This window comes from Nanorana parkeri, unplaced genomic scaffold, assembly GCF_000935625.1.
Source record: "Nanorana parkeri isolate BGI_ZX_2015 unplaced genomic scaffold, ASM93562v1 scaffold807, whole genome shotgun sequence".
NCBI lineage: Eukaryota > Metazoa > Chordata > Amphibia > Anura > Dicroglossidae > Nanorana > Nanorana parkeri.
Genome location: NW_017307075.1, coordinates 188,976 through 215,194, shown reverse-complemented (window position 1 = coordinate 215,194; position 26,219 = coordinate 188,976). Strand labels below are relative to the sequence as shown.

At 43.6% G+C, this 26,219-nt stretch overlaps 1 protein-coding gene across 2 annotated transcripts; it reads right to left on the bottom strand.

Moving 5' to 3' along the window:
* Nucleotides 1–6,367: 6,367 nt before the first annotated feature.
* On the bottom strand, nt 6,368–26,207 carry DPCD (deleted in primary ciliary dyskinesia homolog (mouse)). 2 transcript variants are annotated; one of them, XM_018565033.1, is made up of 8 exons: nt 26,017–26,207; nt 24,071–24,151; nt 22,095–22,219; nt 20,536–20,548; nt 20,323–20,327; nt 19,568–19,716; nt 8,610–8,712; nt 6,368–6,518 (listed from the first exon to the last, which is right to left on the bottom strand). In XM_018565033.1, exons 1-8 carry the CDS (start codon nt 26,078–26,080, stop codon nt 6,414–6,416), a joined length of 645 nt encoding a protein of 214 aa, XP_018420535.1. In that variant the 5' UTR covers nt 26,081–26,207; the 3' UTR covers nt 6,368–6,413. The 2 variants fall into 2 exon arrangements, with proteins under 2 accessions (XP_018420535.1, XP_018420534.1); XM_018565032.1 differs by lacking the exons at nt 20,323–20,327; nt 20,536–20,548 and having other exon boundaries at nt 19,568–19,701.
* Between the last annotated feature and the right edge of the window lie 12 nt (nt 26,208–26,219).

Below are 26,219 nucleotides of genomic sequence, written 5' to 3'. Positions count from 1 at the left end.
TATATATATATATATTCATTAATGGGTTTTTTAAGACTTATTTATTTCCAAAAGATACCAATACCATTCGCCGTCTACTTGTTCTTTTGTAGACCGTTTCTAATCTCTAATATTTCATTGTTTGCTTGTGAATGTGGGTGAATCTAAAACAAACCCAGAGATGAGCTTTCTAAAAACAGGATACCAGTGACAAGACCAAATAGTGTAGGACTTAAGATCCATCATGTAAAGTTGTATGCTTTGTCAGAAAGGTCAGCGGTATAGGAGCAAGCAGTCACCTGAAACAGGAGCTAATCAGATCACCTTTGAATAAAGACAGTTTGCCTAACTTAGAGAAAAAAAATTGTTGCACCTTTATCTCAGCCGAAAGTGTAACGTGACTCTTAAAACTGCCAGCGTCCTGCTGCCTGGCTTCTCTGCTTTGGGGCAATCTAAACATTTGTAAAGAAAAAGAAAATACAAATAAGCCGACTCCATTCCAATATTTTTGTGTTTTTCTTCCAAGGTGTTTAATGCATTAGGACTAGCGTGTTGCCATTGTGTGAGCTAAAACAGTGGTGTAGACTAAAACCTTTGTGCATTGAGTCCAGGGTTGGTCACCCATCCCGTCATTTGTCAATCAGACTTGCCATCAAGATATCTGAGGAGGATTCAGTTCCTTGTGAATGTAGAAGCATTGCTTAATGGTCTGCTGCTCACCAGAGGAGTTTTTTGGGACATTTAAAAAAGAAAGAATATAGTGGGACAGCCCTGAAAGGAGATCAAAGGAAGGCATGTCGCTCATACAAGGGAACAGATATTGGCATCGGTGAAAAAAAATGCTTCCCTCGGACATTCTTTAAAGTTGAGCAATGGGAAACTGCAAATAAAGCCAACTCCATCCATTCCAATATTTTCTTATGGTAAATCTTAGAGGGTCTTTGTACTGTGGAAATCAATTTAATGATAATGAGGCATCTTTGTGCTTTTTTTTCCACTTGTATGCTGACCATAAAGAACAGATCACGCATGGTTTTTCGATAGGAGATCTGTTGATCCTTGTCACAGGCACCTTGCACTATGTGAACACTGCAACATTTTTCCTTCAGTTTGGCAACATTTGACATTGAAAGGCTTTCCATCGGGGAAATGGTTTGTTGATCGGTTGGTTGGAGAAATTTCCAGACTTTAAAAATCTCTGCAAGCAGTAAAGAGCTCATACATGCACATTTGTTTTAGCTTGATTGTCTCCATGAATAGTCAAATTAATAGCATTTCTAGTGTAAATGGGTAGGAACTCAAGCGTTCATATGGTGTGCGTCCCTTTGGCCATCCTCATATGTACTTTGCAGTACATAAGCAGCTTACAAACGATGTTCACTTCTATTCCTGACACATGACCTTCAATTCATGTCAATAGGTTTGTCAATGCAAACTTGTCAGCCATGTAAAAGTTTTAACACTATAAAAATCCTGCCTAAGGTACCATAAGGTGTGCCTGCTATAACTCTTATTAGCCTAAAGAACTTATTCTACATTATTAGGTATCCACGCAAGTCTGCAGCAGTTCATCTTGATTGACTTTAGAGCTAGGCTCTACCAAAACTCCATCCCACTGTTTAGTGAGCCCAGCATGACTGGTAATCTTTAAAAAAAAATCTGAGACTTTTTCTCTCACATAGACAAACGTATTACTCGGTGTGAGACAAATTGGTTGTGGTATAGTGAACAGCACAGAGGCTTCTAGCACCTCTTTGCAGCACTGGGGGTCCCTGGTTCGAATCCCAATCAGAACACTATCTGAAAGGAGTGTGCATGTTCTCGCTGTGCTCAGTGGTGTATTTTGGTTTTGTGCTGCCCTAGGCAAGACTAAACTCGGGCATCCCCCCTCAATCTAAATTTGCCCCACCCCATCCTGTTTAGAACATTTTGCGCAACCTGTCAGTCACTGGATACAGTGCACATGGGCTCTCAATAGAGCTGTACATGGTCTCTGGCGGGCTGTACGGGGGCTCAGGAGAGTTGTGCAGGGTTTATGGTGGGCTGTGTGGGGTCTATGGTGAGCTGTGCAGGGTCTCAGGAGGACTGTGCAGAGTCCCTTTCCCTGATACATGTGTTGCTCTTCTTACCTGCAGCCCAAAGTGTCATCAGTACCAACAGAATACATTGCAGTCAGCAGCCTGCTTCTAGGAAATCTCACCATAGATCACATGCTATGGCCAGCCCCGAGCCACTTGCTGCTTCTCCTCCACCTCCTGTACAAAGCCAGCCAGAACGCATCTCACTGGGCCCTCTCCTCCACCGGGCAGCTCTCTAATTTGCCTTATTGGGCCGCCTAGTTTGCCTTATTGGGCAGCCGCTGTTGCCTGATTCTGTGCTGCTTAGCCTCGGCCACCGGGCAAGTGCCCAGTATGGCCAAAGGTAAGTCCGGCTCTTTGCAGAAAATGCCGCCCCCCTGGAATGTGCCGCCCTAGGCAAATGCCTAGTTTGCCTTGGGGTAGCTACACCCCTGGCTGTGCTTGTGTGGGTTTACTCCGGGTACTCCGGTTTCCTTTCACACTCCCAGGACATGCTGGAAGGTTAATTGGCTCCGGTCCATATTGGCCCTTGTGTGTATGTATATGAGATAGGGACCTTAGATTGTAAGCCCCTTGACGGCAGGGACTGGTGTGAATGTACATTATGCTTTCAACTTCTCACAGTTGCCAACTGTTGCTATAAGACATCTGCCGGGAACTTATTGTATCCAGTGAGTTGGCTGACTTGTAGGCATACATTGTGTAAGGTAAAAACTAGAGCACTGAGAAGCAGGAAGCCTGTGTATGTAACAAACAAATATGACTGCATCCAATGTACCTATATAATGATAATTTATACATATTGATAGGAATACTTACATCAAGCTGATTTATTTTATATTTTTAAAAACCTTACATTTCCTTATGTGGTATATAAAGTAAAACAGTAAAGTAAGGTATACAGTACAGTATGTAAACCCTAACAATGAACTTCTCTAATGTAGTGCTTTTTGGTCTGTTAAGTATTCCATTATACAGGTGAAACTCGAATAATTAGAATATCGTGCAAAAGTAATTGCAGTAAGTGCTGCAAAAGGGGCCCAAACCAAGTACTGAGTACATATGCATGCTTGTACTTTTCAGAGGTCCGATATTGTTCTATGTACAATCCTTGTTTTATTGATTGCATGTAATAATATACTTTTTTGAGGTTGTGGATTTGGGGTTCTTGGGGTTTTCATGAGCTGTAAGCCATAATCATCACAATTATGACAAAGCACGGCTTGAACTATCTTGCTTTGCATGTAATGAGTCTCTCTCATATATTAGTTTCACCTTTTAAGTTGCATTAGTGAAATAAATGAACTTTGCACGATATTCTAATTATTCGAGTTTCACCTGTATATGTTTGATAAGTGCAAATCATGTCAGAACTTCACTGCTGTCCTGTGATTCTGTAGCTAGGACATAACCATAGCAAACCGTGCAACTGCTATGGGGCCCAACACTGTCTGCAACATAATCATTTTTACAGGTTGTGATGGCCTTTGGCCATTGGATAAATTGAGTGTACCTACAAGTTTGGGAAGCTCTATAGGGTTGTTATGAAGACAAAAATGATTTTGTATTGAATAAAGGGTTGCCTTGAGGATGGAGGGTAGAGAGCAAAGGGACCCTTATTAATTTTGCTTTGGGGCCCTCGTATCAATAGTTACACCACTGCTCTGTAGTGTTCTTTTAAGCAGTCTTTCCACCCTGCCCAGGTCACCTGTGAAATACAGAAACAACCCCCCCCCCCCCTGTTGGGGAAATGAGAAAGGAGGAGCTTTTGTAGTTCTAACATCTTATTTTCGTGAGTGACAACACTTCTCCTGTTTAGATATATTAGAGTGAGTGGTTGTTGTCACCTAGGAGATTTGTTACTGACAGGATCAACAAGTGAAAATAAAAGGAGAAAAGAAACAAATGCGGCCCCCACATCTGAGGACTGGTAAGCTGCAATATATGACATTTTTGAGTTTAGATACATGTTAAGGTACCAATAAATATTACATAATGGTAATTTGTCCTTTTATAGGCTGTAAATGAAGTATAAAATAGCTCCCAGCATGCCGGACGGGTCAGTAAACCAGCAGATGTGGATAGTTTATGGTGACAGCAGCCGGGCATTGCTTTTATTTATAATCTGTGCCTGGACTAACACTGGCATGCGTCTACACACCTTCTGTTTGCTGATTCTGCAGTTCTCCTCTAAGGTAGGACATAAAGTGGCTCATTCCCATAAACCAAGGACGAGAGTCCCTCCGATTGACAAACAATAAGACTGACCAATAAAAGGTGCACAGTGTGACAGATGCAGTGCGGAGTCTTTGCTGCAAATCCTCATCATTTGCTCTGCAGTCTTCCCCACACCAGGGCACCCGGCTCACCAGTGTAGCTTCTGCTAACCTCATAGATAACAGTTTATATTTATACTTTTATTTTGTCTAGAAGCAAAGATGACCCAAGTATGACAAATTCTGGTGAGTCATGTAAAGTGGTGTTCCAAAACTTTTGTCTTGCATTCTACATGTTCCCGGATCATCATTAATCTGCTGCAGTCTTTAATGTTGGTCTGCAAAATGTTACCGTAATCTGCAGTCCATTCTTTATTCCAATTGTGATCCCTTAATAGTTTTCTTTTATTTCTCTGGCAAAGGCTCTACAAACACTTAATCCAGCCACATAAAACCATCCCACTGCCCACCACCTTTTAGCAGTGCCTCGCATCCATTAAACATACAAAATGATACTCGGGTTCTCTGTTTAACCCCGTCATGTCCAGTGGCTTCTGCCTTCATGACCAAAGCATTTGCAGTCAGAAAGCGTTATAGGAAACCTGTACTGAGAAGATGTAGAGGTTGCCACCGCTGACATATCCTGGAAATGCTGGATGTCTGCTTGTCATGCTGATTAAATGACCTGAAACCAGCGTGGAAATGAGAAGTTCTTTACTTGCTGCATGCTTGCTCCAGGTCAGGAAAGTACCAAAATCAGCGACAGGTAAGTAACTAGAATTTCAGAAAGTGACCATTAATTAGCGCTTCCATCTTTTCCTTAGTACAGATTTAAGAGTTCATTTACAATTTGCACTGTGTTATCAACAAGCATTTATCAAGGCAGCACATTTATCTGAATTGGCTGCCAACATCCCACAACACAGCCAAAAACAGACATGCATGTACACAAAGCAGCACACAATAACCCATATGCCATGCTTTGTGGTACGCTGCAGTGCCGGAGCATTAGAGTGCCAATTAAAAAGAGTGGCACATTAAACACACTGTAGAATGTGCGTTTTACCGCAGCACACAGGTGTGATTGGGCCCTTAAGTGTTTTCAATTTTTTTATTCGGGATGTCCCATTACTATTACTGGCATCAGGGCTGATGCCGGGCATTTTCCCGAGTTGTTGCCTGATTCGTAAGACTGATACTGGCCCTCCGAATTTGTAAACCGCAGGCTGCTGAGTTCCCCCGGTTGTGGGGTTCTTGGCAGCATGCTGGGGACCTGGGGTTCTATATCTCCCCCTCCTACTTCCCAGCACAGCCACGAACAGCCCCACACTGCACGGACAGCCCTGGAGAGTTCAGCACGCAGCCTGGCGAGAACTGTATATGCCTCCAGAGACCGGTGTGTTCAGCTCCAGTGAGATCTGTATTTAACTGCCCTAAAATCATTAGTCTGTATTGTTTTAGAAAACATGTCACATGTTCCTTTAAGAAAAAGTATCAGTAATTGGTCTCGGCAAGTACCTGTACTTGAAAGAGTGGTATTTGGACATCCCTATTTTTAATGTTACTTAACAATCCTTTCACAGGGTTGTTGGCCTCTACTTCATTAGTATGTTATGACAAAGCTTAAGGAGACATCCATTTAGGGAAAAGTGACAGGTTCTCTTGAATGAAGAACATGCACCTGCTGACACCTACCTTCCCCGCAATCCTCCACTGGAACCAGAAGGCAAAACACTGTGTTAGATGTTGTCTGAGTTTACAGAGAGATATGGGTGTACCTATGGTGACAGTGTTTGGACCTGAGCACTGCATTCTGGGAGCAGGTCAATAATGCTCCATACTGGAAGGATCGGTATCTACCAAAGGCTATAAATCTGTTTATATTGCAGAATTGTTTTTCAGTATAAAAAAAAAAAAAAAAAAAAAAAAAAACACAGCAAATAACATCATAAAGGTTTATGGCGAGTTCTAATGAGTAGTGAATGGCTGACCTATCTCTCGTTCAAGTTGCTGAGGCCATTTACGTTTTTCTTTTTAAATATTCCCCCAATAACCAGCCACATACTCCGTATAGAAAGCAAACAGGTATTTTTTTATTACAAAACTATAGACATAAATTAGAACGTTGATCACTTGCAGGTCATTGAGTCTTACACTCCACGTCACCCTCTGAGTTGGCCTTCAATGACTTGAGCTCCTTCTGTAGCTCTTCTTCCACTGACAGGATTTCCTTTGGTTTCTGATACTGTAAAGAAAAGATGAGACAGACGTTACTAAACGCACAACATGCTCCGGCGTCGGGTCTCTCATCCCCAAAGCCGTCATACATTCTGACGTTACCAGGAAGTCTGCCATGTTTCCAAGCGGTGTATTATAGACAGGGCCTTGGTGGGTACAGCTCAGCTTATGAAAGTCTTTTACATACAGAAGTCTGAATGACAGCTAGACCCTTTATTTGGCATCTGCAATGTGCTCTTTAAGCCAGTAGAGGCATTCTCAGCACTCCAGCTGTTGTGGAACTACAATTCCCATGAGACACTACAAGACTGACAGCCACAGACTCCCAGAGGGAGACACATGATGGGATTTGCAGTTGCAGCACAGCTGGAGTGTTGAGGTTGCCTACTTCTGCTTTAAGCTGTCTCTTGACCTGGTTTCTGTCAACTGGCTCATTTAACCATACGCTGCCGTAGCCAATCATTAAAAGAGATCTATGAGGGGAGTGATTTCCAAAGAAGCTGTCACAGGTTGGCTCTAGCGATTGGGAAGTGAGCAGAAACATGCCGCCGATCCGCTCACTTCCCGATCATCTCCCTGCTGTGAGCGGTGACTGTCAATCACTGCTCCCCGCAGGCATTCCCCCCTCCCGATCCTCCAGCGCTGAGTGGAGGAACGGACGGTGAAGGGGGCGGGCACAGCTGGCTCTGCCTCTAGATAGGCAGAGCAAGCTGTCATTCACGCAGCTGGGTGGATCGACAGTATTGATCCGTCCCGGCTGCAGCACTCTCAGTATATCGCGGTCAATCATACTGAGCTTTGAGTCACGGAGGGAGGTTAGTATATAAGTGCACTAGGGCTGCAACAACTAATCGACATAAATCGATTATAATCGATTATTGAAAAAGTTGTCAACTGTTTCAATCATTGATTAATCGGCTTCCGATTTGTTGGCCCTGGTCACGGCTCCACACACGCTGCACGCCACACCTCGCGGCTGCCAGACCCGCCCACATCCACGGTCCACACGCCGCACCTCCTCCCCACCTCACACACAATGTATTGCTGGGATTTGTTGTACTCCTCTATAGCTGGTGGTATTCTGCATTGCGCTGTATAGAGGACTACAAATCAAGGAATAATACATTATACAGCGCAATGCGGAATACCACCAGCTATAGGAGGAGTACAACAAATCCCAGCAATAGTAAATTATACAGTGGTGCAATGCCGAATACCACTAGCTATAGAGGACTACAAATCCCAGCAATAGTACATAATATAGCGCAATGCCGAATACCACCAGCTATAATGATGTACTATTGTTGTGATTTGTTGTATTCCTCTATAGCTGGTGGTATTGTAAATTGTGCTGTATAATGTACTATTGCTGGGTGTTGTAGTCCTCTATAGCCGGTGCCCTTCTAATTCATTGCTTGAGACCCCTCATGTCTCCATAAAGAGGACCTGTCACATATTTTGCTATCACATAGGGGGTTTTTATTAGCCTCGTATGTGATAGCAATAAAGTTTAGTAAAAAAAAAATTTAAGTTCCCCCCAAAAAAAACTGTAAAGTAACACATGAAAAAGAATTAAAAAAAATAAAAAATGTTTTTAAGTCCCCACCCCATACGTGCAAAAACGACGATTGCACCCATTACGCCGCACGTTACATATCGCTGCGAACGTTGCAGTGAGAGCAATAAGTCTAGGGCCATCAATCACTGATAACACTAAACTGATGAGCGGTAAAAGCTTTTAAAGTGTCGCCTATGGCCAATTTTGGGTATGGTAGTTTTCTGCGATTTCGCGGGTGCGCGCAATTTTAAAGGTTGACATGTTTGGTGTCTATTTATCCGACGTGACCCTGACTTTTATATTTTACCAAAAAAGTGGGTAATAATAAATGTTTCCTAACATAATGTTAAAAAAAACTTTTTCAAAATTTTCTTTCATTTTTCCTAATTACAGTAAAAAATAAAACCCGCAGTTCAGTTTGAAAGGCACCCCAACAGATCCCCGACGCACATGGTTTTAGCGCAGACAGTCTGATAACATATACCGTTGTCGCTGCTCCAAATCTGCATCTGATATTTGGTTCCCATAATCCGCACTCACCGTTATGATTAAAGTGTTGTTTCCATGGGCAAAACTTAGAGCACTCTCATTCAGTTCTAAGTGACATCGGTCCAGGTCTGGAATGCAGAACTTTTTATAATACCTGCAACAGGAATACAGAAGTTGGTGAGATTCCGGGAGAATACTGAGAGAGGTGAAAAGGCGGCCTAGTAATTAGCAGCAGATCCATGTAACACCCACAGCTTTATTACAAGACTAAACAGCAATCTGTAGAGCTGCCTGGCTGCTCCCTCACATTCGTGGTATCAGACGTGGAGGCAGATATTTTAGACAGCGGAGAAGTCTGTGATTTCTCAAACAGAGAGGAAGGGGGGAGAGTGTTCGTGTGGCAGGAATTTGTACTCACTGATACAGCTTTACACAGAGAACAGCAGCATGAGGAGGGCAATGTAGACTTAGGACTGATCAGCAAAGTCTAGTACTGGGACTTGTAGTTCTTCAATGACCTGCAGCTTGCTGTACCCTTGATGAACTATACACTGCTGCTTACAATTATATTCAATAGAATTTCTGAATCCTCATCTGTTAAAGAATAACAAACATATAATGCCCAAGGAAAGGCTTTTACTGCATCATTCCTCTTTTCAGGACAGAATTGGATATAGGATAACGGCCTCGTTTCATCCTTTATTAGAGGAAAGGGAGAGTGAAGTGGAGCACACAATACTCTGCACTCACTGGGAGAGCTGAATGCACCATGAATGCAGATATTATATACATGCTATAGAAATCCCATCTGATAATAATACAAATGTAGAATACACCTGCTGACATTCTGAACTAGCCATTAAGGTTGACTAACAAGTGTTCAGCCTGAACAGACACCATAGATACCTAAGCAGGTGTTGGACTGACATCCAAGGCGGGATTCCTATATTCACATTGTGCAAAAGGCACATTTACTGGCAAAAGTAGGAAATTCTTAACGTATAAGTAAACGCCAGCATCCAAAAATGATGTTAGTGTAGCAAATGCCGAGCACTGCACCGGTATCCAAGCAACACTGCCAAAAAAGTTGTAAAAACACCCATTTTGGTCAGTTTTACTACTGGTCACATGACCCCTCTAGCTCTGAATCCAGGGCAGCAGTGGCTGGGGGTGCGCACACTAGGGTGCCTCCAGCCACTTCCTCCTTCAGTCTAGACAAAGCCAAGTGGTGTCAGCACTTCCTATAGACTGACAATGGCTGGGCAGTGGCATACCTACGCTGCAAGAGGGAGGCAATGCTTCTGGAATTTCAGTAGTAATCTAGCAGTGTTGTCACCCTCTTCCAATAATAGGGCTTAAAACGGGAAGGAGCACCAGGCAGACTCAAGCCAAAATATGGGGACAACATACAAATTGGCTGCAGGATAAGGAATTATTTTATTCATTTTCATATCTATCTAACACACCTACCTAACACACCTACCTATCTATCGATCTAATAAAATTAGTGAAACAGAAAAATTGAAGACCAGATACACACCAAAACACATGCCTTTGTTAGCCAGAAAGCCTTCGTCTGTCTATCTCCTAAAGCAACTCTTCAGCTAAAACATTTTTATTTTTGGGGAGGGGGGTGTACAGTAGGGCTAGAAAGGGTATAAAAACTTATATTTGGCTACTATTGCTGCTGCTGCCTCCATTGGGGACATTTTCCTTCACCTCCTGTTCCATAGACAGCAGGAAATGAGTAAAGTTCCAATATTGGCCACTGTCACTGAAACAGGTGTCACAAATAGACCGCGACGTATAAACAGCCAAGCAGAATAGAACCTTCCAACATGAATGGGAAAAAAGAAAAGTAAATTAAAAAAAGAAATACACTAATTATATATATATATATATAACACACACACACACACACACACACACACACACACACACACACACCTTTACTCTTAGAATCCTGGTAAATTTCCCATCATGCACCACAAGCTGCTGTTCAGCCCCATGAATTCGGTGGGACAGGTTTGCACCACATTTTATTTACAGAGAAATCTAGTTGACATTTCTCATAGAATGTCGGCATGTGACGGCACACAACTTCCAGTATTAAATGGCAGATATTTCAAAACAACAACATTCTAAACCTACATTACAATTCTAAGACACAGTGTAGAATGTCAATGAGCCAATGCAGTCTCCTACTTGATACAAATGTAGGTACGCGGTTACCAAATCTAGTTCTAGTGACTGAAGAATGAAAGACAGGAGGCTGGGTGCAGAATGTGCTCTGACGGAGATTAAAGTCTTCTGTGATGTAGCTGCTTTTGGTATTTGGCAAAGGTGGCAGACGTGGATAATAAGGGAGATGTCAAAGGTTAAACAGCAGAGATTAGATGAACACAAAGACATGTTAAAGAAGTGTTAACTCCTCAATGATAGATAAAAAAAGAATATACAAAGCAGGGAACTCTGCCTGGGACAGGGAGGAACTGAGCAAGTAATCCAACGAATGAGTGTTTCTTACCAAATCGTATATCCCATACATTGTTCACGCTGATAACTGGCAGCACAGCAGAGGTGCCGAGACATGCACATATCCTCATCTTGAACCATCCTGTATTAGACCGGGTTTATGTTCCTTTGAAAACCTGTTCTAGCAGGCGTGTAAAAGACAAAAGCGGATAATGGCTGAGCCTTGAGATGGAAGGATGTGGCTGGCAGTTTACATAGCCAAGTGTAAAGTCTAATGAGCCAATGTGGCAGGATGGAGAGAGCTTATACATATCACAATGTCAGGTGCTCCAGATGATTGGAATAGATGTTTCTTGGATATTGGGATTGGTATAGTGTTGTATTAAAACATTAGTATATATTGTAAGGGAGGTATTAACCTCTACAGGCTAACACACCCTCTCTCTATTAGACGGCTAGACCCTATAGCTTTATTAGACGGCTAGATCATCCCCTATATCTCTATTAGACAGCTAGATCATCCCCTATAGCTCTATTAGACAGCTAGATCGTCCCCTATAGCTCTATTAGACAGCTAGATCGTCCCCTATAGCTCTATTAGACGGCTAGATAATCCGCTATAGCTTTATTAGACGGCTAGATCATCTCCTATAGCTCTATTAGACTGCTAGATCGTCCCCTATAGCTCTATTAGGCGGCTAGATCATCCCCTATAGCTCTATTAGACAGCTAGATCATCCCCTATAGCTCTATTAGACAGCTAGATCATTCCCCTATAGCTCTATTAGACAGCTAGATCATTCCCCTATAGCTCTATTAGACAGCTAGATAATCCGCTATTGTTCTATTAGACTGCTAGATCATCCCCTATAGCTCTATTAGACTGCTAGATCATCCCCTAGATCTCTATTAGAAGACTGGATCATCCCCTATATCTCTATTAGACAGCTAGATCATCCCCTATATCTCTATTCGACTGCTAGATCATCCCTATAGCTCTATTAGACGGCTAGATCATCCCCTATAGCTCTATTAGACAGCTAGATCGTCCCCTATAGCTCTATTAGACAGCTAGATCGTCCCCTATAGCTCTATTAGACAGCTAGATCGTCCCCTATAGCTCTATTAGACAGCTAGATCGTCCCCTATAGCTCTATTAGACAGCTAGATCGTCCCCTATAGCTCTATTAGACAGCTAGATCGTCCCCTATAGCTCTATTAGACAGCTAGATCGTCCCCTATAGCTCTATTAGACAGCTAGATCGTCCCCTATAGCTCTATTAGACAGCTAGATCGTCCCCTATAGCTCTATTAGACAGCTAGATCGTCCCCTATAGCTCTATTAGACAGCTAGATCGTCCCCTATAGCTCTATTAGACAGCTAGATCGTCCCCTATAGCTCTATTAGACAGCTAGATCGTCCCCTATAGCTCTATTAGACAGCTAGATCGTCCCCTATAGCTCTATTAGACAGCTAGATCGTCCCCTATAGCTCTATTAGACAGCTAGACCCTATAGCTTTATTAGACGGCTAGATAATCCGCTATAGCTCTATTAGACTGCTAGATCATCCCCTATAGCTCTATTAGACGGCTAGATCATCCCCTATAGCTCAATTAGACGGCTAGATCATCCCCTATAGCTCAATTAGACTGCTAGATCGTCCCCTATAGCTCAATTAGACTGCTAGATCGTCTCCTATAGCTCTATTAGACAGCTAGATCGTCCCCTATAGCTCTATTAGACTGCTAGATCATCCCTATAGCTCTATTAGACTGCTAGATCGTCTCCTATAGCTCTATTAGACAGCTAGATCATCCCCTATATCTCTATTCGACTGCTAGATCATCCCTATAGCTCTATTAGACTGCTAGATCGTCTCCTATAGCTCTATTAGACAGCTAGATCATCCCCTATATCTCTATTCGACTGCTAGATCATCCCTATAGCTCTATTAGACTGCTAGATCGTCTCCTATAGCTCTATTAGACAGCTAGATCATCCCCTATATCTCTATTCGACTGCTAGATCATCCCTATAGCTCTATTAGACTGCTAGATCGTCTCCTATAGCTCTATTAGACAGCTAGATCATCCCCTATATCTCTATTCGACTGCTAGATCATCCCTATAGCTCTATTAGACTGCTAGATCGTCTCCTATAGCTCTATTAGACAGCTAGATCATCCCCTATATCTCTATTCGACTGCTAGATCATCCCTATAGCTCTATTAGACTGCTAGATCGTCTCCTATAGCTCTATTAGACAGCTAGATCATCCCCTATATCTCTATTCGACTGCTAGATCATCCCTATAGCTCTATTAGACTGCTAGATCGTCTCCTATAGCTCTATTAGACAGCTAGATCATCCCCTATATCTCTATTCGACTGCTAGATCATCCCTATAGCTCTATTAGACTGCTAGATCGTCTCCTATAGCTCTATTAGACAGCTAGATCATCCCCTATATCTCTATTCGACTGCTAGATCATCCCTATAGCTCTATTAGACTGCTAGATCGTCTCCTATAGCTCTATTAGACAGCTAGATCATCCCCTATATCTCTATTCGACTGCTAGATCATCCCTATAGCTCTATTAGACTGCTAGATCGTCTCCTATAGCTCTATTAGACAGCTAGATCATCCCCTATATCTCTATTCGACTGCTAGATCATCCCTATAGCTCTATTAGACTGCTAGATCGTCTCCTATAGCTCTATTAGACAGCTAGATCATCCCCTATATCTCTATTCGACTGCTAGATCATCCCTATAGCTCTATTAGACTGCTAGATCGTCTCCTATAGCTCTATTAGACAGCTAGATCATCCCCTATATCTCTATTCGACTGCTAGATCATCCCTATAGCTCTATTAGACTGCTAGATCGTCTCCTATAGCTCTATTAGACAGCTAGATCATCCCCTATAGCTCTATTAGACGACTGGATCATCCCCTAGATCTCTATTAGACAGCTAGATCATCCCCTATATCTCTATTCGACTGCTAGATCATCCCTATAGTTCTATTAGACCATCCCCTATAGCTCTATTAGACTGCTAGATCATCCCTATAGCTCTATTAGACTGCTAGATCATCCCCTATAGCTCTATTAGACTGCTAGATCACCCGCTATTGCTCTATTAGACTGCTAGATCATCTCCTATAGCTCTATTAGACAGCTAGATCATCCCCTATAGCTCTATTAGACTGCTAGATCATCCCTATAGCTCTATTAGATGGCTAGATCATCCCCTAGGCCTATATCTCTATTAGACAGCTAGATCATCCCCTATAGCTCTATTAGACTGCTAGATCACCCGCTATTGCTCTATTAGACTGCTAGATCATCCCCTATAGCTCTATTAGACAGCTAGATCATCCCCTATAGCTCTATTAGACGGCTAGATCATCCCCTAGGCCTATATCTCTATTAGACAGCTAGATCATCCCCTATAGCTCTATTAGACGGCTAGATCATCCCCTATAGCTCTATTAGACAGCTAGATCATCCCCTATAGCTCTATTAGACAGCTAGATCATCCCCTATAGCTCTATTAGACAGCTAGATCATCCCCTATAGCTCTATTAGACAGCTAGATCATCCCCTATAGCTCTATTAGACAGCTAGATCATCCCCTATAGCTCTATTAGACGGCTAGATCATCCCCTATAGCTCTATTAGACGGCTAGATCATCCCCTATAGCTCTATTAGACGGCTAGATCATCCCCTATAGCTCTATTAGACAGCTAGATCATCCCCTATAGCTCTATTAGACAGCTAGATCATCCCCTATAGCTCTATTAGACAGCTAGATCATCCCCTATAGCTCTATTAGACAGCTAGATCATCCCCTATAGCTCTATTAGACGGCTAGATCATCCCCTATAGCTCTATTAGACAGCTAGATCATCCCCTATAGCTCTATTAGACAGCTAGATCGTCCCCTATAGCTCTATTAGACGGCTATATCATCCCCTATAGCTCTATTAGACGGCTAGATCGTCCCCTATAGCTCTATTAGACGGCTAGATCATGCGCTATTGCTCTATTAGACTGCTAGATCATCCCCTATTGCTCTATTAGAGGGCTAGATCATCCCCTATAGCTCTATTAGACGGCTAGATCATCCCCTATAGCTCTATTAGATCGGCTAACTAATCAATCTTGAAAATAATCATTAGCTGCAGCTCTAGTGGGTACCTTTACATTTTTTACTTCACACTCAGCCAAAAGAAGCTAAAACACATCTCCATGAAATGGGTTATATGACGTAAAAAGTGACCAGCTACAAGTCTAAGCACTGTTTTCTAAGGGACATATACGGCCACTGTAAATGATAAATCAGCCTCATTGGTTTGTAAACCACAGAAGAGATTTATAAAAGTAGTAGTCTACCAAAAAAATGTTTTTTTAAATGATCTATAAAAAGATTGTGCGATTGTACCATACAGAATGATATTAACATTAAAAAGAATACGCAGACCACATAAAGTACCCCAGCCATGTCTCTTCTTCATCTCTATAGGTTGAACTCGATGGACCTGTCTTTTTACAACCTAACTATATAACATACACTGCTTGAATTTCATCTAAATCCCGCTGACTCTGAAATACGACCTGTATGTGGTCCCTTCGGCGCCCCTCCATTTGACAAAAGTCGATTTTTCATTCTAATTTTGTCAAAGGAGCCGATCAGAAAATTCTCAGCTGAACGGTGACCACAGCCAAGTCACTGCTTAAGGATTTCTGAGAGCAGCACACTCACCGCTGTCAGAATGCAATAGCCCGTTGTGGGGGAGGAGGGGGGATTCCTATTCGCGCCATTTAGCGTAGACGGGGGAAATCGAGCGTTTCTCTTGTTCCGTTTACAGGGCTGAATGAGGAAAACACTATTATTAGTGTATGGCAGCTTTTAGTCTGTGCTGGTTTTATAAAGGGTCCCCACATACTAAAGCAGACTACAAAAAGGCTCCTAGTGCCATGTGAATATTCTGATGCCACAAACGCTCTTTGCTGCTCCAAATCCATCTAGTCAGGAATGTAGGAAAATCTCTACAAATGTATCTGCATGCACTTTCTGGAATAGCTATTGCTGCTCTCCTTCTCCTCAGAGCAATAACCTGAATATAGAAGGGAATTCTCTGCCGGTGTTGTATGTGTTTATCAGGATGTCTGTTGAATGACAATGTGTTAATGTGACTTATCTAGTCAGGATTCATGAACTGCAATAATAAGATCGTTCAATGCCGGCTATGTGGGACCCTCTCCAACAGCGCCCTCTGTTGATCTTGGCTGCGGAATACAAACCCTGGCTGAAAAGGACTTCAGATAAACCCTTGTTAGGTAAAAACATTGCAAAGACGCATTTTAATGTATGCAACGCATGTAAGACAGGAAAACTTATCATGTGTCCTCATTCTTCTACACGGTGATTCAATTATCTTCCAGAGTATATTGGCATACAATGAACTTTTTATGGCAGTTTTGTCTTTTTCCTGTGTTTTGGTCAGTATAGCAGACAGCTTATGTTCCCATTACCATAGTCAGTCCATATCAGACTACTACTGCCAAAGAGAAACATTAGAACCAATATAGAGGCCGTCATCATTTCTTTATGAAAATGCTAGTGGCCTGGCTGTCTCGTCAGGTGATTTTTAAACTCCCATTTGCACACTTGTCTCAGCTCGGTGACACAAATTATAGAAGCCACCCGATTATTCTGACATCCAGGCAACTGGTATCTTCTAAAATAAATAGTCACCAGTGAAAGCTCTTCCCTCGGTTCTGGTTTCCTTTAATATCACTCAGAAATAAGCAGTTTTGTGTTTTTACTGGTTAAGCAAAGCAGCCCCTTGAAAGTTGCCATCTGGTTGTTATGAGGGAAGCAGATCATAAATATTAGTTGATCATTGCCTATTACGACCCAATCAGGTGGCAACCTCATGGCTATGAACAGCAGCAGACCTCCCTTGCTGAAAGATCTTGGGGGTAAAAGTGATTGGACGAGCTGGAAGATCTCGTCTGATTGCCATCAATTCAGAACAAGCTTTTCTAGTGTCCAGCATCTACCTGACCCGTCTCCTTCATTCACTTGGCATGCCAGGCTGGGTAACCCAAATATGCATGTTTAGGAAGGAACCTGTGGCCAAAACTAGCAAAGGTTGGTTGGGTCATACCATGGCCAATGGCCAACTTTACTGCACAACACTGCTGCTCACACCATTAGTAATCCCTTCATACTCTATAAAGTACTACACTGGACAGGGTATCTTGGGCCATGTATGAATTATGCCGTGCCCTCTGCTTTAAGATTTGACAGAGCTGTCACTCCAATTGGATGGCTGCAGATTCTGCTGCTTGGGAATCGACAGAGTGCTGGTCTGTACTGTACTTTCACATTAACACTACAAAATATGTGGCCAGTGTGTTTCATAGTATAGTTGTGTGCCTATAGGTCAGCATACGTACAAGTACTATACTATGCAAATGTAGGTGTAGCTCAAAACACATTTTAATACAGAGTTTGATTTTAGCACATATGCAAGGTTGTTTGAAGCTTAATAACTAACTTCAGTTATCTTATGGACACTACCGATCCTTTATAGGTTTGATGTTTATCATTTTACATGATAACTTAGTCCATCATAGTTTTATGTAATATATACTGTTGAATTTAAGCATGTTTTCTGTGTCATTATGTATTCTGTAACAATTATTAGTATTAGGATTTGTTCACATGGACATGCAGAATGGTGCAGTATGGAAGTCTGTGCAGAAACCTGTGGCTGGAAGGGACAGCTGTTGGGTGCACCAGTACGGATGCATGCCCCTGGATGCAGAAGTTTGCATCCTGCAGCTTTGCATGGACACTGTTTGGCTCTGCATGCCCCATGTGAATAGGGTCTTACCTTCATTTACACACACATTTCTGCTTTTCTATGTTCTGAGTTACTCTCAGGTACCCACCAAGGGGAGCCATGCAGTATGTAAGCTGCCTCACCAGAGCCACTGAGTGTGTTTGAAGCCATGAGTTTCTCCTTCACTTAATCCAATAAATACGCTTTTGGAGTCTCAGTGCCTGTATCCAGGCAGCTCTTTTGGGAAGGTTTCTAGCAGAATCCCCGAGGTTGTTGGTGTCCCGATTTTCTGAATGACTCTGAGGCTGCAGAACAGAAGCTGGAATGTGCAAAGGTGGGCAGGAACACACTGCTGAAGTATCCAAGACATAGAGGACATCAGGAGACATCTAAAACTAAGGGGGATATTCACAAAGCTAGCCGAAGGATCAGCTGATCCCTTGGCTAGCTTCGGTTGCGGGAGCCCTTCAGTTCGACTGCTGTACGGGCTATTCACTATAGCCCGTACAGCTGCCAAAGGTGGCTGAGCGGCTTGGAGGTACCAAGCGGAAACAGCTCAGCGGCATTTGGCTATTCACTCACTGCAGTTTGGCCCCTATATGAATATGGGCGAGCAGCAGCGGGTTAGCTGCCTAAGCTTCGGCTCAGCCGATCCAGATGTTTGATTGGCTGAGTCGGAGTCCTTCTGCACTTTGGCTCAGCCGAACATGCAGAGCAAGTTCAGCGGAACGAAGTGCAGCCGAAGTACGGCCGAATTCAGTCGTACTGAGCAGAAGTGTATAGCCAAATGCTGTTCGGCTCACTTCAGCTGGGTTATTCACTCGGCTGCCTTAAGGGGTTATTCACAAAGCTGCCAAAGTCTCCATTCATACAGCAATTTCAGTTCAGCACGTTTCTTCGCACAGAAAACCGTGCGATCGTACGCATGCACAAAAACGCGCACATTTTAATAGGTGCGTGTATTTCTGCGCGTTTGCAGCTACAAATGCAGTCTTTTGGGGACAGATTGCGATGAAATCGCCCATGTACTTTTTGCCACGTTCTGCGTATGAATGCACAGGTATGAACGAGCCCCATAAGAATGTATTGCTTTTTGGGTTTTGTGCGTTTCCACGCGTATAGATACAAGCGGAAAAACGCTAATGTGGGAATGGAGCCTAAAGTCTCACTTCTTAACCTAAGCACCACTGCCATGTTTTCTACTTGCTTTTTTTTTTTTTACCACATTTGCATTCAACATACAAACATACTCTGCACTCAACATAGAAACATAGGAACATACATAAAATGTAGATTCAGAAGATATTTAAAGGAAAATCATGCTCAGTACCCACAGGGGTGGAGGGTGTGTGAATACTGAAATGCAGAATAAAGAGACTGGTAGCTTTCCAGGGGAAATCAATAACGCAACCTTCAATATCTAAGCATAAAGTCACCTAACCATTGACTCGTGAGGACGTCTAATTACCCAGCACACTTCTGACCCATTTGGAAGCTATATCATACTGACATGCAGCGATATAGGCCCCATGTATCAGAGTGTCAGAGCTATGATCTGGAACCACTAATCAGATTAAAACCAGTCACAAAAATCTGGACGTGATTGGCGGCTGTGGGGAAGAAAAGTGACATTTTGATACATCGGGGTATAGTGAGCAGAATATCAGCTTACTTCTTGTTGGTCGTCCGTACAATACAGCAACGCTCAGTCTTGTCTACTGACACACTATACACATCTTTAGGGTAAGGCAGATTGCGGATTCTCCACTGAAAGGCTGTCTTGGTGTCTTTCCTCATAAAAACAGGCTGCACAAAACAAACAGACACAAACACATGATATACCGTAGGTACACAAGTCATATAATATATACGAGTCATGTAATGACTGTGATTGGCTGTCACAGTGATAATGTGATCATGAGCCCACCCTACAGGTTCCAAATCGTAAACACCGACAGTGAGGTCTTTGTGCTGGGGGTGCCGAGTGCACTCTCAGCACAAAGAACACCGCCGGTACACATATAAGTGGCAGCTTGGCGTTACATATAACCAGTATGCATGCAGCTGGCGTTAAGGAATTAATAAACTCGTATACCATATAGAACTCTTACATGAGCACTTTTTTATTTAGCAGTGATAAAAATTACCTTTTAATTTCAATTTACATCCCCTGAAGTTTTCTAAAATTGTCAAAAAATGCAATTGTCATATCCTTGCAATATGGCAACCTAGAGGCATTGTGTACATTACTGAGAGCATTGCGCACACCGGCGTGCAGCATTCCCCCAAAAATCCAATTTCTTGCCTGTGTGATTGGCTCACGACTTTTGCCAAGAGTCTAAATAAAAGTCAAATTTCGATCATCACCTGCTAGGAGAGCTTTGATTTCTCTAAACCAAGGATTGTCCATTTCTGAAGAGATACATACCATGCTGCCTTTTTATTACCAGCACTGATTGCAGTAGGTGGACATAGTAAGGCCCCATTCACACACGGCATTCTGGGATTCCTGAACTCTAGGTGTCCCGTTCAGATGCGGCCACTGTACCCATTCAAGTAAATGACAGGGTAACATTTGTCCCTGCATCCAGGGACATTCATCTAATCCAAACCGCATGTAATAGAACCATGTATGATTACATGTGGACTGCTGCTTACAGATGCAGCCGCTCTCACCCTGTCACTGACTTCAATGTGTACATGGGCCACATCTGAACGCGGACACCCGGCATTCCTGCTGCAGGATTCTACAGGTTCTTGCCACAGAATTGCCAGATTGCCCCGTGTGAACAGAGCAGCGTGAGCAGAGTATTTAAAGAGTATTCATCTCTCAAACTTTTTTTTTTTTTTTTTAAATAATGAATCCATATATAACAAAAATACAAGTATTTCTTTACATTTTTTGCCTAAGCACTTACAGTCATGTTTCCAAACAACTGGCTCCAACTCTCTCAGCTTCCCTGAACTTCCTGTCCAGTACAAGATCACAAGGGATAGAGCAGTCTCCAGCAGATATCCATCTACTAGCTTGGAGAAGAGGACAGTGAGCAGGGGAGAGGGAAGTGACTTGCTGTGTCTGTGTGTTTTTGGAGACACAAGCAGCTTACTAGCACACACAAGGGTGGCTCCAGAGGATACTTCAAGGAAAAGGAGCCACCCTAAGGCCCCGTTCACATGTAGCGAATTATCGCGCATTTTTGCCGCGCGATATCGCGAGAAGTCGCCGGCCAATGCTATTCAATGGAGCTGTCTTAACTCCATGTCGCTCGTCGCAAGTCGCTTCTACCGGACCCTTTTTTCGGCGGATTTTGCCTTTTTTCTATGGAGCCCGACGGAGAAGGTCGCACTACCGTCGCTGGATTGTCGCTGGAACGTCGCCCCGAAAGTCGCACTATCCCGGCCGTGTGGATCCGCTGCAAAAGGTATGTCGCTACGTGTGAATGGGGTCTAAAACAGGAAGTTAGGACCAGTGCTCGGGGGACTGGCTGATTCTGCAGGAAACTAACATGCTTAAATATCAAGGAGCAGCATTCATTGTAAGGGATTCAATCAGCATATTAAAAGGAGAACTATGAGGTGAGTGCTTTTCACTCACCTCATAGTTCTAGCCGACCTGTGACAATGAGACTGTCACAGGTCGGCTCAGTAGATCGGGAGGTGAGCGAACACATACCGGCGTTCGCTCACCTCTCGATCCTGTCACGGCTCTCTGCCGTGACAGGGGGAGGGGCTGGATTCCCCCCTCCCCCCTCTGCCAGCGCTGACTGGCGGAACGGACGGGGGAGGGGGCGGGTACAGCTGGCTCTGCCTCTAGATAGGCAAAGCCAGCTGTCACTCACGCAGCTGGGCGGATCCAGACAGACATCGATGTCGGGATACGCTCCGGCGTCTCAGTATACTGAGCCTAGGGTGACGGGAGGACGCTAGTTTGTGTCCTTCCGTTACCCTAAGGAGAACTATGGGGAAAAGCCCTGACCCCATAGTTCTCCTTTAAAATATATTAAAGTCAAAATGTGTTTAAGCTGACTTCAACATGTGGTTTTCCTGTTTAATCACATAGTAGCTGCACATGAAAATATACATTGCAAGTAAATAAATATCAGAAGAAGGAAGGATTTGAGAAATGGTGCAATAAAACAAAACACATCTAAAATATTTATAAGTCATGGATAATATTAGCAGTCATGCTTATTACATACATTGGAACTGTTTTCTTTTAGGAAATCATTTTGTAGCACTGCGACCACCGGTGCTGGCGTTTCCCCAACTTCAATTTGCCATTCAGCATGTGCACCCAGGGCTGACTTCTGTCTCCATTTCCTCACTGGAAGCACACAAGAATTAGAAAGCAAACAATGTAGGGCCACTGTTATTGAAAGAGAACCGGCGGCAGCATCCACCTAGTATTCTTTACTCTGCACAACATAGGTCAGTAAATGAGAAAATGGCAAGCAGTGCATCACTTTATAGTAAGCAATAGAGACGCAGGTGGGAGGGACAATACCGCCTGCTCTATGCAGATGCAGAAAATACTTGGCTCCAGTACCAGATTATTTTTGTTACTGTAAGACTAACATTTACAACTATGAATTGGTTATGGCTGGCATCAAAGTGGCAATGGAGCAGCGGTTGGGGGTGTTCTCTACAAGAGAACCTGTCACTTTGCACTGAATTATCAAGGTGAGAGATTGGAACCTTTGCAAGTTCTTTTTTTTTTTACACTTCCTGTCTTGTAGACAAAACAGGAAATAAAGGTAAATTCCCTCTCCCATTGGAAGCTTTTCTTGACTTGTGTTTTAGAGAAAACTATGAAATGTTGGATTTCCTATTCATTTATGTTCTGGTGGCAAGGGTCACCAAGGCAAATAGACAGGAAGAGTCTCCCAAGCGAAGACACAGCAATAAAAATCTGATTGGAGCGCTAACACTTTCCCACTCTATCCGAAACAAGAAAAAAAGGTTTTGGCTTTAAGAAGATTTTAATTTCATTTTTGCAACTCCCAATGAATATTCCCCATCAAACCCACAGTAAAGGGTTCCTTGTATATGATTATGGAATGGAGAATTGTCTTCTTTGCTGCAGAAGTTCTCTCCTTCTGGCGCCATCTTCTCTGTTATTAGGAGCCAGCTGTCCATTCCTGTGATAATGTGACACCAGATCTTGTACATGTACACACACAGCGGCCTGTTATTTTCTACAGGTTGCACAGAAAAATATGGCAATATTTGGCATTTAGGGAGACACGGCCTCCTGGGATGTGTGACGTGGAGGCTGTGGGTCTAAATATAGGAAAAATTGTATTTTCTTTTTATAAACTTTTAACATATTCAGTGGTTTTGTACGGGGGAGGAAGGACATCACTATAAAGCTGGCCATACACCTAGAGATTATCTGCAGATTTTCTAGGGTCAGATGGAAAAAGTGCAGCAGATTCTTCCATATACGCTAAACTGTGTGGATGAAGGAATCTCCCACTGGGCCAGGCTTCAGTATCTTGCTAGTCGGCCCCGCTGGCCCTCAAAATACCTGAACAATCTGATTGGATGCAGGCAGATGTTCAGGTGTTACGAGAGCCAGCGGGTCCGACTAGCAAGATACTGAAGCCTGGCCCAGTGGGAGATTCCTTCATCCACACAGTTTAGCGTAGATGGAGGAATCTGTTGCACTTTTTCCATCTGACCATAGAAAAGCTGCAGATAATCTATAGGGGTATGGCCAGCTTTAGGATATAAAATAGAATAGCGGGAGCTTGTACCTGATGTCTAGAATATACACGCTTACTTCTAGCAATCAGTTGGAACAGACATGTTTATGGAAACAGTAAATCATAAATGACAAACTGGTTTATATGAAGGAGATTATAATAGTATTTCCAGATGAATACATCAAACATTCTGATATTTAGGAAAGAACTAGTGTGGAAGTAGATATTCGACCACTCAGAGGTCACTTCCCCTAGTATAGCACTACATGGATATGATGCCACTCAGTTGACATACTTGATAAAGGAAGGAACCTACTGAAATGCTCTTTTGGATTCCTGCTCAGAGCTCCAACCCACTAGGTGGCACTTCTATCCTCTGCACTGCTCTTTAGACGGTTGGTGGTCAGTAATAACTTTCATTATATTAGCATGACGTGATAACATACAGACGGACAACATACTATCCTTACCCAATAACTCCTGTGTCTTGTGGTCGTACTCTTCCACCATCTCCTTCCCATCTGCAAACAGGTAGTGCACTTTTCTTATGCCTAGAAATAAGAAAATCAAAGTTTTAAAGACTGGCATGATCTGTCATATGTTTAGCAGTCCTTAAAGGAGAACTATGAGGTGAGTGCTTTTCACTCACCTCATAGTTCTAGCCGACCTGTGACAATGAGACTACTGAGGTCGGCTCAGTAGATCGGGAGGTGAGCTGTATTCCCCCTCCCCGCTCCGATCTGCCAGCGCTGACTGGCGGATCGGACGGGGGAGGGGACGGGTACAGCTGGCTCTGCCTCTAGATAGGCAAAGCCAGCTGTCACTCACGCAGCTGGGCGGATCCCGGCACAATTGTCGGGACCCACTTCAGCTGTGGCGTCTCAGTATATCGCGAGCGGCAGCTCGCGGTATACTGCGGCGTCTCAGTATACCGCGAGCTACAGCTCGCGGTATACTGAGCTTAGGGTGACGGGAGGACGCCAGTTTGTGTCCTCCTGTTACCCTAAGGAGAACTATGGGGAAAAGCCTTAACCCCATAGTTCTCCTTTAAAGAAGAAGAACTCCAGGATTTTTAAAAACATTTTTTATTAACCCTTGCAGTGGGGTTTCCACCCCACTCCAAGGGTTAACTGCTCCTTTGTGCTGGGTTAAAAACAAAAAGATATACTCACCCAAAGCACCGTGCCAGATACTGAGGAACATTCCAATGTGCTGCGTAGGAGTGGACAGGCAGGAGGGAGCGCTGTGACAGCTGGTTGGCTCAGAGCTTTGGGTGAGTATATCTTTGTTTTTAACATAGACACAAATGAGCAGTTAACCCTTGCAGTGTGGGGATAGCCCAATAACGAGCTCTGCTTTAAACCATATTTAAACCCAAGAACAAAAAAAGATATTGCACCTTACCAGTCCATAGACGTGGTCAGAGAACAAGGGACACATGGGAAGTCCGGCAGAGCTCTGCTCAGCGTCCCCACCAAGAAACACATCACCATTCCTCATGACCTGTTACTGTGGACCTGCTTTCGGCCAGTCAGATCAGGTCCTCTTTCACTTGATCCCGCCACCCCAACAGCTTAAGTGTCTCTATTATGGAAAAGGGAGGCAGCCAACTGACGTCTCTTTTGGCAATGACCGTTCCCTGGCTGTCAGACTAGTGCTGTGTCTTCAATGCTTTCTGAGTCTCTGTCCTGAAACAAATATAGGCATAAGTGATTCTGATACAGAGCTTGCACTCATCTACAGCGTGCTTTGTTCTGGGTCAGTGACTCGCAAAGCATTGAATTCAGCTACAGCCAGGCAAATAGTATTTTCCAACAAGGGTCAGCTATGGCTGGTGCCCCCTCTCCCCTGATTTATACTTACTGGAATCTGTTGCTTGTGGCCTCCATTCGTTTACATCCCACTTCAAAGTCCCCTCACTGCGGCCACATTAACAGAATAGAGAATGTAACAGGAACTGAGAGAGAATGTAACAGGAAGTGAGAGAGAATGTCCCCACTGAGGTCACAAACAGCAATAAACCTGAAAACATCCTAACAAGAGTGTGTCATGGTGCACTGCCAGTCCTTTGAACATGACTGGGCCGCCTTCTGACATCTTATTGTGTATTATAAGACCTGAAAACACGTCAGGCCGGCGGCTGCTCTTCAGTGCTGCCCCTATGGGAGTCACTGTGTCTTGTAGCACTGGTGTCCTAGGCTCCATTCCTACCAAGCACAACACATATAAATACAAATAAACCAGAGACTTAGAATGAATGATGTTATCTTCTGCTGACAACTGGACAGTATGGGGTCTTGTATGGGCACGTCTGTCACCTGTGCACCCACCATGCTGGCACACACCACGTGACCCGCAGCCACAGACCTGAGTGGGAAAGAAGGACACCAATGGTGACAGACACACATGGCATTACCGTCCTGCAGGATACACGTCTTCTTAGCCGCTCTCAGGCTCTCCAGCCACAGCTGCACCGCCATTTTCCCCCGGACCTTTCTCTGTTACTATAGCAACCAGCGCGTAACAACTAGCACCGGTCGCAGCCTGTTACTATGGCAACCACGGCGGGGCCCTCCCTGCCCGGCTTACACTGCTTGGCTGTGCGGACTCCGCCCGATT

Bases quoted from the DNA above. Each gene is read 5' to 3' on its own strand.
- DPCD (XM_018565033.1), bottom strand. From the start codon at position 26,080: ATGGCGGTGCAGCTGTGGCTGGAGAGCCTGAGAGCGGCTAAGAAGACG. The intron at 24,152-26,016 runs GTAATGCCATGT...TCTTATTTCTAG, and splicing joins GACGTGTATCCTGCAGGACG to GCATAAGAAAAGTGCACTAC. The intron at 6,519-8,609 runs GTGAGTGCGGAT...TTTTCTTTACAG, and splicing joins ACAACACTTTAATCATAACG to TATCAGAAACCAAAGGAAAT.